Raw genomic sequence first — 16,148 nt, forward strand, 5'->3', positions numbered from 1 at the left:
AACTAGCTTGTAGGGGTCAATTAGAGCAGAAAGCAGGAGATGGCTTCATGTCTCCACACCACTCACATCCCTTCCTGTTGGAGACGTAAGTCTGTGCTGTATGCGATGGGTATTATAGTGAGATCATAAAAGTTCCTTGGTCTCATTTATTTCTTTATTTGTTTTTTCATAAGGTACCTAAACTCTGACACACATAGCCCTTAGCCATGGGGTAAAACATATGAAAAAGATGTTCTATATCCTTTAGGAACACAGCCATTTGGGAACAGAGTAGAACACAAACAATTATGATGGACAAGTGCTGTGGTAGAGACACATAGATAAACAATACATATGTAGCTATATGCGACAAGGGAGCAACTAACAGCTTAGAAAGAAAGAGATGAAGGAAATTAAATCATTATCTCTTTCTGGTGTTCCAAGACCCAGTTTCCAATGTGTGTGGTGAGGCGGGCAAGCGATTACCCACACCAACAAATGCACCAGCAGGATGTCCAAAAATTCAACTAAATTTTGACTATCTACCCAGAGATAGCATCAGATTCTAGAGGTTAAGCATTTAGTCTTACAAGGCTACCCCTCCCTTCAAATGCTAGTTGCAAGTCAAGGTTGTTACCTGTACTTCTGACCGACTGGCTATAACTCCAAGGTTTCCATGACCCCAGCCTTCCTTGGGTTCAATTAATTTGCTAGAATGGCTCACAGAACATTTTACTGACTAAATCACCTATTTATTTTAAAAACATATAACGCAAGAACAGCCAGATGGAAGAGATGTGTAGGACAAACTATGGGATAGGGGAGCAGAGCTCCCATGCCCTCTCCTGGTACACCACCCTTCTCGCATCTCCACATGTTCACCAACCCAGAAGCTCTCTGAACCCTGTCCTCTTGGATTTTTATGAAGGCTTCTTGATATAGTTATGATTGATTAAAGCATTGGTCATTGGCCATTTGCAATTCATACAACCTGTAGCCTCTCCCCCTCCCCCGCCCCGCCGGCCCTCCCCTATCCCGGAGGTCTGGGGGTGGGACTGAAAGTTCCAATCCTCTAATCATGTGGTTGCTTCTCCTGGCAACCAGCCTCCACCATTAGGTGGGGTTTGAAAGTCATCTCATTAACATAACAAGAGACACATTTATCAAGGGTTTTGGGAGCTCTGTGCAGCAAACAGGGATAAAGACCAAATATATCTTTCTTATTCTAAATCACAAACAATATCACACTAGCTTAATAAATGGCACCAAATTCCAACACAAGTATCATTTGACCCAATTTTTTGGTTAAAACGGGTATAGAAATGGAGACTGGAAAGAATCCAAAGAAAAACTTTTCCACTACCTCTATCAGATCACAACTCAAATGACACCGTCTGGGAAAGATCTGTAGTCTGCGCTGGTGTAGAGCCACAGACAACCCACGTGGCTTATAGAGTGGACCCTCTGACCGCCCAAACTAAAGATACACTGTCTTCCATACCTGTCTCTAACATACCATTGTGCTTCATTTTCTTCATAGCATTTATCGCTGTCTGAAGTTATCTTATTTATTTATTATTCATCCCTCCCCAGAGGGACTATGTCTGTCTTGTTGTATTCTCAGGCCTAGAGCAGTGTCTTATTCCATAGTGGATGCTTAATAAATATTTGTCAAATGAATGGATTATCATTAACAATATAAAACCACATTAAACCACACTTGAGGACCAATTTTTCTTCCATATCTAAAATCTCTGTAAGATATCTAATCTCAGAGGCACCCCATAGATCTACTTATTCATTTTTTCATTGATTGCAGTAGGGAAAGACTAAAGGGGTAGGGGGTAGGAGAGTCTCCTTCATTTCAGTTATTTCACTACAGAGCAGGAACTAGAAGCCAGATCTCCAGAATTCTAGAGCTTTTCAGCATTACTCTGTTACCTCTGGTTAAACCTCTCTGTGGAGAAAGCAGTTTGGGATTATTGCCATGAATGTAATTTTCAAAGTCCCTAGAAGAAAGGAAAACTGTGAGAAGCCACTTCTAGAATACAGATGAGCTGAACATAACAGTCTCCTTCCTACTCTATGGGAGAGAAGTCATAGAATTTGGATCTGGTTCTTAGGGCAAAACTGTGCTCTTCTGCTGTATCTGCAGCCAGAGGAGGTCTGCCTGCCTTCGGCTAGGACATGGGCTCTCCATCATGCTGGCTGTGATTTTGTACAGTTAAGCCCTTCATTAGAAATTAGGACTGGTTGCAGCCTGCAGCCATTAGTTATATAAAGGTGGGTCACTGGCAAGTGGATAAAAATGCATGTTCTCCTACAGCTTTCCCATCTACAGGCACCAGATAGCACATTGAGGTGATGGCCAATATAAGTACATAAATAAATGGTTATTTATTTTTATCAAAATGATAAGTATTTGAAGATGTTAGTTTCTGAGGAGAATATTTTCCAACAGATCTTTAAAAAAACAACATTTTTTTTCATGAATACGCCCAACACACTCTCTCTCTCTCTCTCTCTCTCTCTCTCTCTCTCTCTCTCTCTCTCTCTCTCCACACATACATACACCTTATTACAAACACGAAAGTTTCCAAAAGTCAAAACCCTTGGTATGGAATTCCCTAAATACTGCGGGGAAGGTGTGTGAGGATGAAGAAAGAGGAACTTACTAACTCCATTTAGGAGCGCCTCAGAAGTCTTCACCTGCCAGAGGTTCGAATCCAAATAGAAGTGGCTTTTTGTCAGGTGAAAGGTATAAATTGTGAGATCCTCTCACCCATTCAACAAATATTTGTCGTATACCTTCTGGCATGAGACTTAGTTCTGGGCCCTTGAAATAGAAAAATGAGCAAGGCTTAGTTCCTGCTTCAAGGCCACAGTCTAGTGACGTGAAAGAGATCAGTAAACAGAGGAATACAGTCCAGCATGGTAGCATCTGAGAATCATAGGAGGTCTGTAGAGACACGGAAAAGAAGTCGCTGGACATAGGCTGCAAGATGTCACACTTTAGGATTTTTCAAACAAGGTTTCACATTTTGAAGCCTCCATTTTTTTCCTCTTTGAGATGAGACAAATAGAATTATCCTGCCAGAATCGTGGGAATTTAATGATGTAGAAGATACTCGATGAGTAATTTTAAGAGAAAAAAAAGCAAAATTGAGACAGCAGAGCGCTGTTCCCAAATGGTGATGAGCCACTCTACTGACCTTTGAGTTTAAACCTCTCTGTATAGCTCGTGATCTTTTCGATGGGGCCATTTGTTAGAGTAAGCCAAAGAAACTCACCTAAGGAAGGACTGAGTCAGAAAAGAGAAGTCTCCTCTGGTTTGGAAGTGAATTATTCCTTGGATGTTGCTTCATGAGTCTTTGTTACAGAAATTGGGGTGTGTGCAGGTAATTGGGGATCAGAAAACTACCACCCAGAGGACAATTACAGGCAATTCTGAAACCACCTGGCTTAGTTTGAATTCTTGGAAGTAGAACTTCTCTTCGTTTAATAAAAGGTTTCATGTACGCCTTGTGGTTCTATTCTTTATCACTGCTTTTTCCTCCCAGGCTTATGAGCAAGGCTTCAGTCATATTTCTCCCTCCATGACTGGCAAGCAGCCTCAGCTTTTCTGATTGGAGTCTGGGAGGTGCAGCCCGGGGAAGTTGTAGCTTTCTTCTGCCATCTGCTGGCTTCCTCCCTGCACCAGTTCAGGGCTGGCTTTGCATAGATTCTTAGGGAATGGAAACCACCAGGAGAGAAAGTGTGGGGCAGAAAGAGTTCCTGCTTTTAGTAAAAAGAAAGAGATGAAAAGATAGCAAACAGAAGTTGGTATAGGAGGGCTTTTCCCATCATGGGGGTTTGTAAAGTAAAGATATCACTATCTCAAACACCAAAGCCAGTGATTTTCTATGCAAGTTTGTTTTGTTTGGGGAGATCACAGCAGTGTATTTTGTTTTATTTTATTTTATTTTACTGTTTTGTTTTGTTTTGTTTATTTTTAGATCATTGCCTCACAAAGCTTATCAAATAAGTTAATGCCACATCTCTATAGACTCATTTGAAGGAAAATGCGGAAACTCATGCCAGTAGGAATCGAGATAATGGTAGACAGGCAAGAAGAGAAAAGTGATAGAAAAAATATTTCAGAGTGAATTGAAGTATTCTTAATTGGTTTGCCAACATTTTTTGAAGACCCACTATTTATAAAACTCTGATCCAGATTCCTGGGATAAAAAAGTGAGTAACATTGGGTCCCTTCTCCTTTGGAGAAAAGAATCTGTTGGGGAGCAGTAAATAAATGGAGAATTAAATAGAGAAGTAAAAGTATTACAATAAAGTACAATAGTAAAGGAGTGTAGGAGAGCACAGAGGAAGAGTATGTATCTAAGTAGCACTGGGCTGCAGTGTCGGGGAAGACTTACTAGAGGAGGTGATGTGAGCTGAATGTTGAAGATAGTGACTTACTGGAGGCGGCGGTGAGAAGGGCATTCCATTCCAGTTACAGGGAACACCATTTCTCACACACAGCGTCACCCACCACCACCACTGCCTCCGAGGAGCTGAGAACTCTAGATGCAAAGCAGGAGAACGTTTTTAAAATGTTAGGTTTTAGACAATAAGCAATTGATCAGTCCAGGGTGGACAATCAGCCGAGGCAGGGAGAAGCAGGCACAGTCAGGTGCGAGGGCAGCACACAGAATCCTGGGCATCAGAGAGCAGAACTGGGCCAGGGGCTGGGGGCAGAGTGGTAGTCTCTGATCCTAGAAAAAAGACCACTTTCAGTGCTGTTTCAGTCCATGTGCTGGATATGGACGGCCCCTCTTCCACACAGGTACAGTCAAATATTCAGAAACTCATGAGTGACATTCTCTCTTAATCTATCTGAAACTTCTGAGTGACCTCATCTAAATATTAAAGTAGCTATAAACTCAAGGATATCAGCTGCAGCATTATTTAAAATCATAAATGTGATGGGAAATAGTAGAGAAAATGCTTTAGAAAGTATGGTACAGCTTCTAGATGAACAAGTAGCCTATGGAAAATGATAATTCTGGAACCTGCAGTACATGAAAAATACTTGTGAAAAAAATAAGATCTGAACATGTAGGAAAAATATTCAGAAGAAAAAATACTAAATTTCCAATAAAGGAGATATCTTTCTCTATTGTCTGTTTTATATAACATCCTTATATTACTTTTATAATAATTTTTAATATAAAGAAGCCTAAAGTCAAAATGTGTGTCCTGATTAACGCAAAAGCAAAAATTACCCTAAATAAATAATGACCCCATTTATGTGTTTGTTTCTGATACTTCAGATTCTGCTTTATTCCTAATTGTACTTCAGTTTGTGTGGCATATTCATTTTGCTAAGTCTGTCCTCAATCTTCCCCTTGCCCACACCCCTCCTCCTGCCCTGGATCTGTGGGACATATTGTGATGTCTGCCCGCTAATTTTGCTGTGACTGGGGCTGGTGTCTGGTTGGTGATTCATGTTTGTTCCTAAGTTGTACATCTGTGTTGGTTGCTTTGAAACAGTGCCCCAGGGAATATGAAAGGCCATTTGTCTTACTGAGACTGCTTCTTTGCACCAGAGAATTCTTCCCTGTCTTCCTTCTGAATTCCAGCAAGCTCTTCTCTAAGCTTAGGCAGGGTAAAGAAGAAAGGACAAAAATTTTAAAAAGGAGGGCAGCATGGAGAGAGTTTTGGTGTCTGGCTCTAGTCCCTGCTTACCTGCCAGGACAAAACTTTCCTGATGCCAACACTGGGGACAGAATGCCTTGTGACATCCACATTAAGGGTAATGCTTTGTGGACTAACTTTCTGCCCACTAGGAATGCCTCTGGCAGAAAAGAGGGCAGAGTGAGCCCTGGTGGAAAGCCTCAATGGAAAAAGTTCTGAGAGTTTGGTAGGCATACCCACTTGGCACCCCTTCTAAGATTTTAGCACAGATACACATGGCAGCGATATTCATAATATTTAATATTAAATATTTAATACTTACCAGTGTACCTCATGGGCACTGACCAATTAAATGGGCACAGTCCATAGTGCTGAAGCTAGAGGACCCCTGCTGCTCCAGACACCAATCCTTTAGTTGCTGGATCACCTGGATGTCCAACAGATTGTGGAGGGCCTGGGGCAGTGGCTGGCTGCCAACTATTACAAAAATATTACAATGTTTTAATATCCATAAAGGCTATACAGTTACAGACCAAATGAATAACAACAGGAATATACATGAAGTTTCAAAGCCCATGCCCACTCTTAAGCTTTATGTAGTCCTGTCTTCCTACCCCTTTTAAGAACCCACCCTCTTTGTCCTCGAGAAGAGTTCAGAGGCAGCATCAGGACCTACTGGTTCTACAGGATCCAAGTGGCACAAAGGAGTCCTTATCCACAAAGGAGCTCTTTATTTTGCTCAACAACTAGTATAGATCTCACCCAAGGAACGTTTGCAAGTTAGCTTTCATTATATTTTCACTTGCTACAATGTATTTGGCTTACAACATAGCCTGACCTCCAGGCAGGCCTGGAAACAGGCTGGTATGTGTGAGTGATTGCCCACCTGCCTGCTTGCTTTTGCAATCTTTGAAAGGCAGCCACATCCCAGCCCCTTAGCCTGCTGTGAAAATCCATCTGTAGTGCCTTGAAAGCCCAAATACATATTGGATTGTTATGGTTCTTCCTTGTCCTTTTTACCAGAGATGTCACTCGCTGCTTCTTATCAGACGCCTGTAGTTTGTGGGTTGGTTACGGCAGCTTCTCAGAATAGTCTCCGGGGAAGCATGATAGCCCTGCACTCTGCCATTTTTTCTTTCAATAAAAAGGTTTTTGTTTCAACAAAACCTACAGCTTCAGGGTAATTTTCTGCCTCCCCCGTGTTCATTCAAGGTAACAGCCGAGGTTGTTCATAGTCTGACTGACTCTACGTAAAAACACAGATTTTGTTTGAATCCAGAGACTGAAGGGAAATTGCACTTCATTACCCAGCGAGCCTTTCGGGAATAGTAATTAGAGAAGCCTGAGGTTGTAAAGAAATGAGTTGGAAGAGTTGGGGGTTCCGATTCTCGCTCTACAAGTGTGACAAGGCTGTGACTTGGAGTAAGGTATTTAAAATCTCTCTAAGCCTCATTTTCCTCAAGTGAAGAGTGAGACCTACATTCAGAGGGTTATTATGAGGGGTAAATGGAATAATCAGTCAGAAAGCAATTTGTAAACTAAAGAAATACAAGCAAAATCTACCCCAAGAGAGCAGGCTGTAAGAACTAGTGGAAGCAAAGAATCATGCATGTAGAAATAAGTTATGGCAGCTGGATGAGTATAAAGGAAGTCCTCCATTGTGGTCTGACTTGGAAAAGAGAGCATCCCCAGCTCCATACCTTCTCCGATGCCTCTCTACAGAGGATTAGCTGGGGACTCCTGAGTGGTCTAGAGAAATGCTAGGCAGGAGGGTTACTGTCAGTTTGAGGCTAAAGGATGTTATGCATGCAGGGAAAATGAATAGGGGATGATGGGGAGCGTGGGAAGGACACAGTGCCTAAGGTAGTACCAGGATGGAGAAGCAGGAGATGAAGTCTCTGCTGCTCCCACCTGAGTGTTCATTGATCAGAGCTTGTTCACGTAATTCTGGGCTTGAGGTACCTTCTATGAGTGAGGGAGTCTGATCAGAAATCTTCATGGCACTCTTCTGCTTGAGCCAGTGTCTTTCTCCTCTTCCAGAGCTAAAACTCCGCAGCCCTGGAGTGTAATTTGGCAATATCAGATTAATTCGGTCATTATCTGTGGTGAAACTTGCATAAGAATATTAAATCTCAGATTGGGCCTTCCATCTATTCAGCCAGTGGATGTTTTCAGGATAGCATTCTGTTCCTGAAACATTCAGAAATACGTGTAGCATATCTTTAATGAGACTGTGGTATTTATTTATGGCAGGAAGTCTCCCAGCTAGGAAGACTCATTCAAGTGATAGTTCAGTGTCTGACAGCTAAGGCTGTGTTCATACTGTCTCTGGTGTTGCTTATTATCACCAAATTATTTTATGTTGCGTTCTTATTCTGAATTTGTCAAAGTTGTTCACTGAAAGGCCACAAGACTTGGCTCCGGGGTTCAAATCCTGGCTCCACTCTTTGCTAATGACTGAACTTCTGTGCGGCTGTTTCCTTTTATGCAGAATGGGAATAATAATGACTACAACTCAGAGCTGTTTGGAGGATTAAAGTTTTCCATAAAGTTTGACGTTTTACGTAAAATGCCGGGCACACACATTGGTTCACATCGTATGTATGTCAAATGCCCGCCTCCATGGTTCCCACGTGACCTGAGTTTTCTGCTTTCTCTTTAAGCTTTGATGTGGAAAATGGCCCTTCCCCAGGTCGAAGCCCTCTGGACCCCCAGGCCAGTTCTTCCTCTGGGTTGGTGCTTCATGCCACCTTTCCCGGGCACAGCCAGCGCAGAGAGTCCTTTCTCTACAGATCAGACAGCGACTATGACTTGTCACCAAAGGCAATGTCGAGAAACTCTTCACTTCCAAGCGAGCAGTGAGTACAACAAGCTCTGTCTGGCTTCCAGTCTCACACTTACCTCATCTTTAACCCCGTCACAGCAGCGGCAACAACAACTGTTCCCCTTTAGCCTGTGGGAAGAAGGAAGGAGAAAATGAACATGAGCAGGAGTGACGGTGATGACCATCTTAAGGACATTAATCCTCTATGGCTAGGGTCTCCAAGGGTATTAAAAACCTCAGGCGCAAGGTTCAGTTTACATCTGTTTTTGATACTTTTTTAAAAAATTTCACTCGGTTTCATTTCCTGAACTGCTGAATCGCTTATGGGATGAGAACGTTAACACTTTTTGCAAATAACACTTGAAATTTTTGCAGCATGTGCAGTTTGCTTGAGGCTACAGTAGAGAAGAAAAATGGTGGTTGGTGACATGCATCCTCTCTCAGTGGCCTTTGCTTGGTGACATTTAGTAGTCTGTCATCCAGCCGCACGTCTGTGTCCTTTCTCTGGAACCTTAACACAATGCCCACTTGTTGCCTGGCTCCTTGGTGAGACATAACACACTCCACGCCTTATTTAGCACAGCTGATGTTTCTGTTTTGCTGCTATTAATTGTAGATCTCTACTTTTTATTTAAAGAACAACGACGGGGTTGTGTTACTTGTTTATTAAATTTTTGAAACCAAATAAAATTGGATGCTGAAATGCATGCCTTAAAAGGTTTCTGGGCACACGTACAATTGTTTTTAACATCATATGTTATAAAAATATCAGTTGCTCCCTTAAGGTTTCAGCCTGGAAAATTCCACTGGGCTTGCTTCTGCTGTTGGAAAGGAAGCTAAAAAGGGTCGTTCTCTCTTGGAAAGGGGCAGGGGCCTTTTAAAGCTACCAGTAAGGAAATATTTCCCAGGGCATTTCTGCCAGCTAATTTTAATAGACATACCCCTGCCCCAAAGTATCTCAATCATAGGGAGGGCCAAAATTCATTTATTCACTCATTTGGCAAATATTTACCGAATCTCTCCTAAGTGACAGGCAGTGTATTGTCCTCTGGGCATAAAAGATTAACAAAACATTGGGAAAATCACAGATTAAGTTAAAAACTGATATTCTCAAAAAGGTTGCATGCTCTCAGGGAGGTTGCAGTTAAATACAAAAGATAAGAGGAACACATAAATCTACTACTAGTGGAAGGAAACCTTATTGAGTGCTTACCCAGGGGCCAGCTGCATTTACATATGTTATCTCTAATCCTCACAACAATCCTGTCAGGTACAATTATTATCTCCACTGTATAGATGGTGAGTGAAACTGAGACTCAGAGACTGAGGAACCTACCCCTATCTCATAACTATATGCCCTGCTATATCCCATGATTTAGCTAAGGCTCACCATATTTAAAACTTTGGGACTCTATCCACCTATGTGGATATTCAGACTGCGAAGCAGAATCTACTACCAGGTAGAGAACAGATGAAAGCACGATTGGGGTACCTGAGGCTGAAGGAGAGGTAACCACTTTACTGTCGATCATGTAGAACCAAGAGAGTTTTTGACCAAGGTTTGGTTGGTGGCTTTGACAGTGAATATACCTGGAATCCTCTCTTCCTTTAAGATAAACACCTTTGTAGACTTCACATGGGGAGAGCACAGGAAATGTGGTGTGCCTAAAGTAATCGGAGCTTCATTCGCACAGTGTCTCATCGATAAAAGATAGCCTTGGAAGGCAGCTATCAGTGCCAACCAGCACGATGGGTCTCAGAGGCTTCCCAGAAAGTTCTAACCAAATTAACCCCTGCGATTCTTTACTTAGAATTAGAAAGTTATAGAAATTTTGAACTTGAAGAGGCTTTAATGATCACAGTCCAACTCAGTCTATAGCTGTAGAAACAGAAATCTAGTTCGAAATGACTCTGCATCTGGGGTCCCTAATACTAAGTTTACCAACTCTTTATAATTTTACCAACCAGCAAAATTTTCCCCTAACTTTAGAACCAAAATAGTGTTGCTAACTTTAAATTCAGGCAAGATTGTCTCTCTAGTATTATTCTCACTTTTTTAAAATAAAAAGTGTAGGAAGGCACAGTTTCATAATAAACAACAGCTCTTCCCAAGAAAACACAGCTGGCAACATAATAGCATCTTATCAAAGATATTAATAACAGAATACTTCAAAATTTTTAAGTGAATAAAAATAGCACAGAATTTGGTTTTGCAAATATTTCAACATTATAGTAAAACTTTTATATATTTGTCAGTTTAGGAATTTATATTTCTCAACACAACAAGAAGTGGAGCTTGAACAGAATCCAAATTCCTCTGGTATTTCATTTTATCAGGACCATATTCCATGCTGGAACATTCAGTATCACACAGGTATCTTGAGCTAAACTGAAGTAATGCTCTCAAAGCTAGTTCACTCAGTTATTACTCTTTAGGGTGAATTGAAATGAGTAGGGGACTAGCAGCCCCCGACCTGCTTCTCTTGCTTTCTACCCATGGAGCCAAGATAAAGAAGGAGGATCATAGTGCAATGGCCTTTACACAAAGCCATTGCATCAGGTCTGCAGAATCCCTCATCTCCAGCACAAAACAGTCATGAATTTATATGAGAGGTGGAAAACTTTGCATAATTTCTTTGCATTAAACCCTAGTAGTAGACACAACACTAGCTTTTTAAAATTTCTCATCTGAACTCTTTCAGAAGACTAAGAGGAAATATAGGCAGGGAGAGTAAGTGAAAAGATGTTAAGAGTAAAAATGTAGATGGAAAATTAAAAGTGGCTTTAACTTTCAGCAACAAAAGAGAGGTTGAGATAAGGCTTTCCAGTAAAGAAAATGAAGGAAATTTCAGATGCGTTCCTAGATGTGGCAATAATCTGTCGGTTGCTGTTCAGTTCTTGTATTGTAGTCATCTCTAGCATAACGCCTTCGTATCCGGGGCAAAGATTTCCCAATGGGAACAGAAAGTACTAGAAACTAGTGAGGCCAGTTATATTGCCCAAAGCTGTGGTGGGAACCACCCTGGACAGAATCAAGTTTTGATTGCCCAGCTGCAATGCCACAAGGAGGAAAGATCCATGTTTCCTTCATTTGGTCATCCCATTTGCAAAGTTTTATACAGACAGGGAGTTTTTTAAAGCCATCATTTGTGTGAGGACAAAGTGGTCTCTAGAAATTGCAGTCAAGAGAAATGAAATCTAACAACCAGGAAGAAAAGCAGAAATAAGAGACCACTTCAGTTTAAGACTTGTTGGCTGATGGACTACCAAAAAAGTACAATAAGACTTGAGTTAGACTTACTGCTGTCACACTCACTAGCCCCATGTCTTTAAGATATTGAATTGCTTTTACAGTGTCTAAATTATCTATAAATAAAAATACACACTTGTTAAATATTTCCTTTCTGCTATGTACTGTTTAACGTACTTTACACATTTTAACTCATTTAATCCCCATAACCTCAATGTGGTTGGTACTATAACCTCTTGTCTTAAAGGTGAGGACATTGCAGCACAGAGAGATTAAGGAACCTGTCCAGTAAATGGGGGACCAAGGCTTAAATCCTGGGAGTCTAGATGATTAAACCACATGGATGGAAAATACATAAACAGACACTCGATAAGGCTGAGAAAGAAAAATAATGATATTAATCTCTGTTCTACCTACCTTTTCAGCTGTTATGAGGGTCATATTCATTCTTTATTTTTTTTTAATTTTTACTTAATTTTAGGTGCTTTGCTAACAAATAGGACATCTTCTGTGTCTTTAAGGGAGGTAAAAGGTTATTAAGTCAATAGGTCGTTTTAATACCTTTAGGTAAGGGCAACCATAGAAAGGTATGCACAGGAATTAGGTCTGGCCAGGCAGGGCAAGTAGCCTGCTTTGAGGAGTTACAGCTAAGCTGAAGGAATTAGCCAAGCAGAAGGGTGTACAGGAGAAAGGGCTGTGTGCTAACTAACTCTCTAGTCGTCAGCGGCATTGTGGGGAAACCACAGTTCAATATTGCTGAGGCAGAGAATGTGATGGGATGAAGAAGTGGTGAAAGACAAGACTAGAGAAGTAAGCAAGAAGCTTACAGGGCCCATGCTGAGGAGTTGGCCTTTTTCTGCAGACAAGCAGCAGGGAGCTACTAAAGGCTTTTAAGCAGGAGAATACATAATCAGAGGATTGTTTTTGAAAGATAGCTCTGATTAGAGTATGAAGAATGGTTTGGAGGATAGACAGACAGGCTTAAAGAATAGTGTCCAAGAGTCAAATGGGAGGCTGCTTTGGTAGTGCACATAATAGATGATGGGGATCTAGAGCAGACCTAGTGGACAATCAATAAATATTTGCAAGTTAGAATCAACATGAGTTGGTGGTTGGCTGTGGGGTGAGAGAGAGACAGGTTCCAGGCTTGGCCAATGAGATAGGTGGTTGCACCATTCCCTAGGGTCAAGAACATTCTCTTATCACACGAAATAATATATATGAAAATGCTTTGTAAACTGTAAAGTACAACATAAATAGTTCTTTTAATTACGACAATGCAGACATGACTATCATAAAGAAGTTTTCGGCAGCTGGGAAGGTAGACCTGCAATTCTTTAATTACAGTAATGATAACTACTACTAATAAAAATAACTGTAAATAACTAAAGTGCTTTTTATGTGCCAAGCACTGTTGTAAGAGTGGTACACGCATAATAACTCATTTAATTCTCACAATACCCCCCTTTACAGATAAAGAAGTTGAGGCATAGAGAGATTTCCTAATGCCTCATAGTTAGCAATAGTGCAACTGGGGAGTAGAGGGGTTGGGGAGGAGGAAACCTATGCTGTCTGGCTCCAAAATCTGTGCTCTTAACTACAGTAGTATATATGTCTCTTAAGACAGACTAAAATCAGTGTTACAAGAAAAAAATTTTTAATTTCTATGGTTAGCTATAAAACAGAGAAAGGTGAAACTAATAAAAACCAGAATGTAGCAGTAGGAAGTAGCATGTTTGTTTTCTAGAAAACCATTTCATTGTTTAGAGTAGACATGCAATTCTAAGACTCATGGTGTTCTCACCTTCAATTATTCTATCAAATTGTACTGTGCTGCTTTTGTCACTAGGTGGTGCTCGTGCCATGGTTCTAAATATCTGGCCTCCATCCTGAGAGGCATTGCCCACCCTAGTGGTTTGGAAAACTAAGTGCATCACTTTTCAAAGCCAATCAAGTGTTTTGTCTTCCATGCCATTTAATTCTTAATTATTAATATATCATATTATGATTTAAAAATTTAGAAGGTTTATAAAGGATCTGGCTGTACTCAAATAGCAGTTTTTTGGTTTTGTCTTATTTCTTTCTGTACTTGCTATAAATTGTGATTTATCTGATCATTTCTCTAGCAGCTCTTGACAGAGTATTAGCTTTTGCAGCTCAGATGCTTTACAGGAGCCAATGCTGGGGATCCGCGAGTCCATCTCTTGCTTCTGAATGTTCTCTCCTAAACTTCAAAGGTTCCGTAATGATAAAGTCATAAGGACTTGGTACCCTCTTAATGTTTGTTTATCTCCCTTTAATCATTAGTTTGTACAGTTTTAGTAACTCTCCCTTATGCAACAATATATCAGCTTTAGGTACTACATACGCTTGAGATTTGCTTATATTACTTAGCATTTGTTGAGTATATAGACTCCAGAAACTCAGGAGTCACAGATGATCTGCTTAACTCGAACTGCATTACCTTACCCCCAACTCACCCCGATATCTTATGAATAATGTGAACTTCACAGCAGAAGTCTGAACAAATAGTTTACGCATTTCATCCATCTAAAAGTTCATCTCAAGAAAGCAGGTTGAGAAGGGGAAGTTCTTGATACAGTTCACTACCCAGCATTTATCACAACTGCTCCTCTCTTAATTCTTTAATCTATCTCTCCTTTTGACTCCTCTCCAAGAACTCAGAGGTTCTTCCTTTGGCTCTTGTTATGTATATATCCCCCCCACCTCAGGAAGCCACGTCCTGTTGTTTCTTTAACAATCCCCATTAAGCTACTTCTAAATCTATAGCTCTAATTCCCATATTTCAGTCTTGATGCCTGCACCAGAATATCAACAAGTATCTTAAAACGCAACATGTGGAAAAGTGATACATCTCTTCCCCCAACTCCTCCTCACTTTATTTCTGCTTGTGACTTCACTATTTTCTCAGTTACTCATTTTTTTTTAAACTGAAAATTATATTTCTTTATGACCCCTTATCCAGGGAAATGACCAGTCCTTGACAAGACATTTAGGGTCTCTTCAAATTGTCTTTTCCTATTTCTTCTTCTGCCTTACCTATTTCTTCTCATCTGAATGACTGCAGTAGCTCCCTATTTTCCCAGTTCTATCCTCTCTCTAATTTGTCCTTTGGTGTCCACAGCATTTTACTTTCTTAAGCACTTTTCCGTTTGCCTATCTCACTAAAAACCTCAACTGGCTCATTTCTTGCAACTGAGTTAAGCATCAACTTCACAATCATTGTCGATACTGTCCATAACATGTGCATGAAGGAACTTCTAGTCTTACCCTCTCCAAATGTCTGTGGTTAATGTGCTCGGCTTCACCCAAACAGCCATGAGGCATCTCAGTGAGCATGCTTAGTACTTTCCCATTTCAATGCCTTTGTTCTGGCAATTTCTCTCATTGGTAACATCTACCATCTATGCCATTTAAAGCCTGCCCTTAAAAGTTCATCTCGCATCCTCCCCATTCCATCAAGCAGCCTTTCCTACTTTCTCGAATTCATAATTATTGCCTCTCTTTCACACTCCATTAAGTACCCATTGTTTATATTTCTCATTCTATTTTTATACTGTTTATTGCAGTGTTTTGAATATTTTTATGTCTCTCTTGCTGTGTTTATTTTGGGGAGGAGGTCATGGATGCTATACAGTTCAGTCTATCAACTATCCAGAGTCATTGTAAAATAGGAAATGTAATGGTTTTTTAACCATTGATTTTGGGAATCAAACTGTTTTAGTTTTTCCACTAATTAGTTAAACAGTTGCTTACCTGGTCTGAGCTTTGATATTATCTATACAACGAGACTATTAAGTACCTGCCTTAAGTCTTAATACGAGAATTAAATGAGATAATGCCCATTAAGTGCTAAGCACAGGGCCTGATGTACAGTAATCCTGCAAAGCATGCTTATGCTTGTCAGTATTCTTTTTGTAGTCACTGTACAAAGTAGAAGCACAGGAAATTTAGTAGATTAAATTGAAGGGGGACCTCTAGCTAAAGACAAAGTTAGAAAGGAAAATATTATATTAAATAAGACCCCCAAAGTAAAAGCCTGTGTTAGAGAAGAGACCTACATGGACATAAGTATTCAACTCTGGACCCTCAGGCCTCACACAGTTCCTGGTACCAGGCAGGTGCTTACTAACTATTGGTTGCATTCATGCAATTAACTAATAAGGTGCCGTATTTGTATGGCGATCATGAGGACAAAAAAGGTAGATCAGACAGTGAAGGAAGCTTATTGTCAGCTGACTTCTGTGCAGATGTTATGACTCACACTGTGATAGCAAATCGGCCTGATTTTGTGTCCTGCAGCTCAGGCCAGCGTGTCTTCTAATGGCTTTAATGGAGAGTTTGGTGCATGTGGACTTAAGTAGATTTATCATCGAAGCATGTGCCAGAGAGAGAGTG

General features: G+C 40.6%; 1 protein-coding gene across 3 annotated transcripts in view; it reads left to right on the top strand.

Annotated features, from left to right (window-relative positions):
- PDE4B (phosphodiesterase 4B) overlaps positions 1 to 16,148 on the top strand; it is a 500,375-nt gene that overhangs the window by 373,306 nt on the left and 110,921 nt on the right. For all 3 annotated transcript variants that reach the window (XM_011369584.2, XM_023536202.1, XM_011369585.2), the window contains one exon: positions 8,319 to 8,513. In XM_011369584.2, the coding sequence (XP_011367886.1) occupies positions 8,319 to 8,513 (195 nt within the window). The remainder of the gene's footprint in view (positions 1 to 8,318; positions 8,514 to 16,148) is intronic.

Source organism: Pteropus vampyrus, unplaced genomic scaffold, assembly GCF_000151845.1.
Source record: "Pteropus vampyrus isolate Shadow unplaced genomic scaffold, Pvam_2.0 Scaffold151, whole genome shotgun sequence".
Lineage (NCBI taxonomy): Eukaryota > Metazoa > Chordata > Mammalia > Chiroptera > Pteropodidae > Pteropus > Pteropus vampyrus.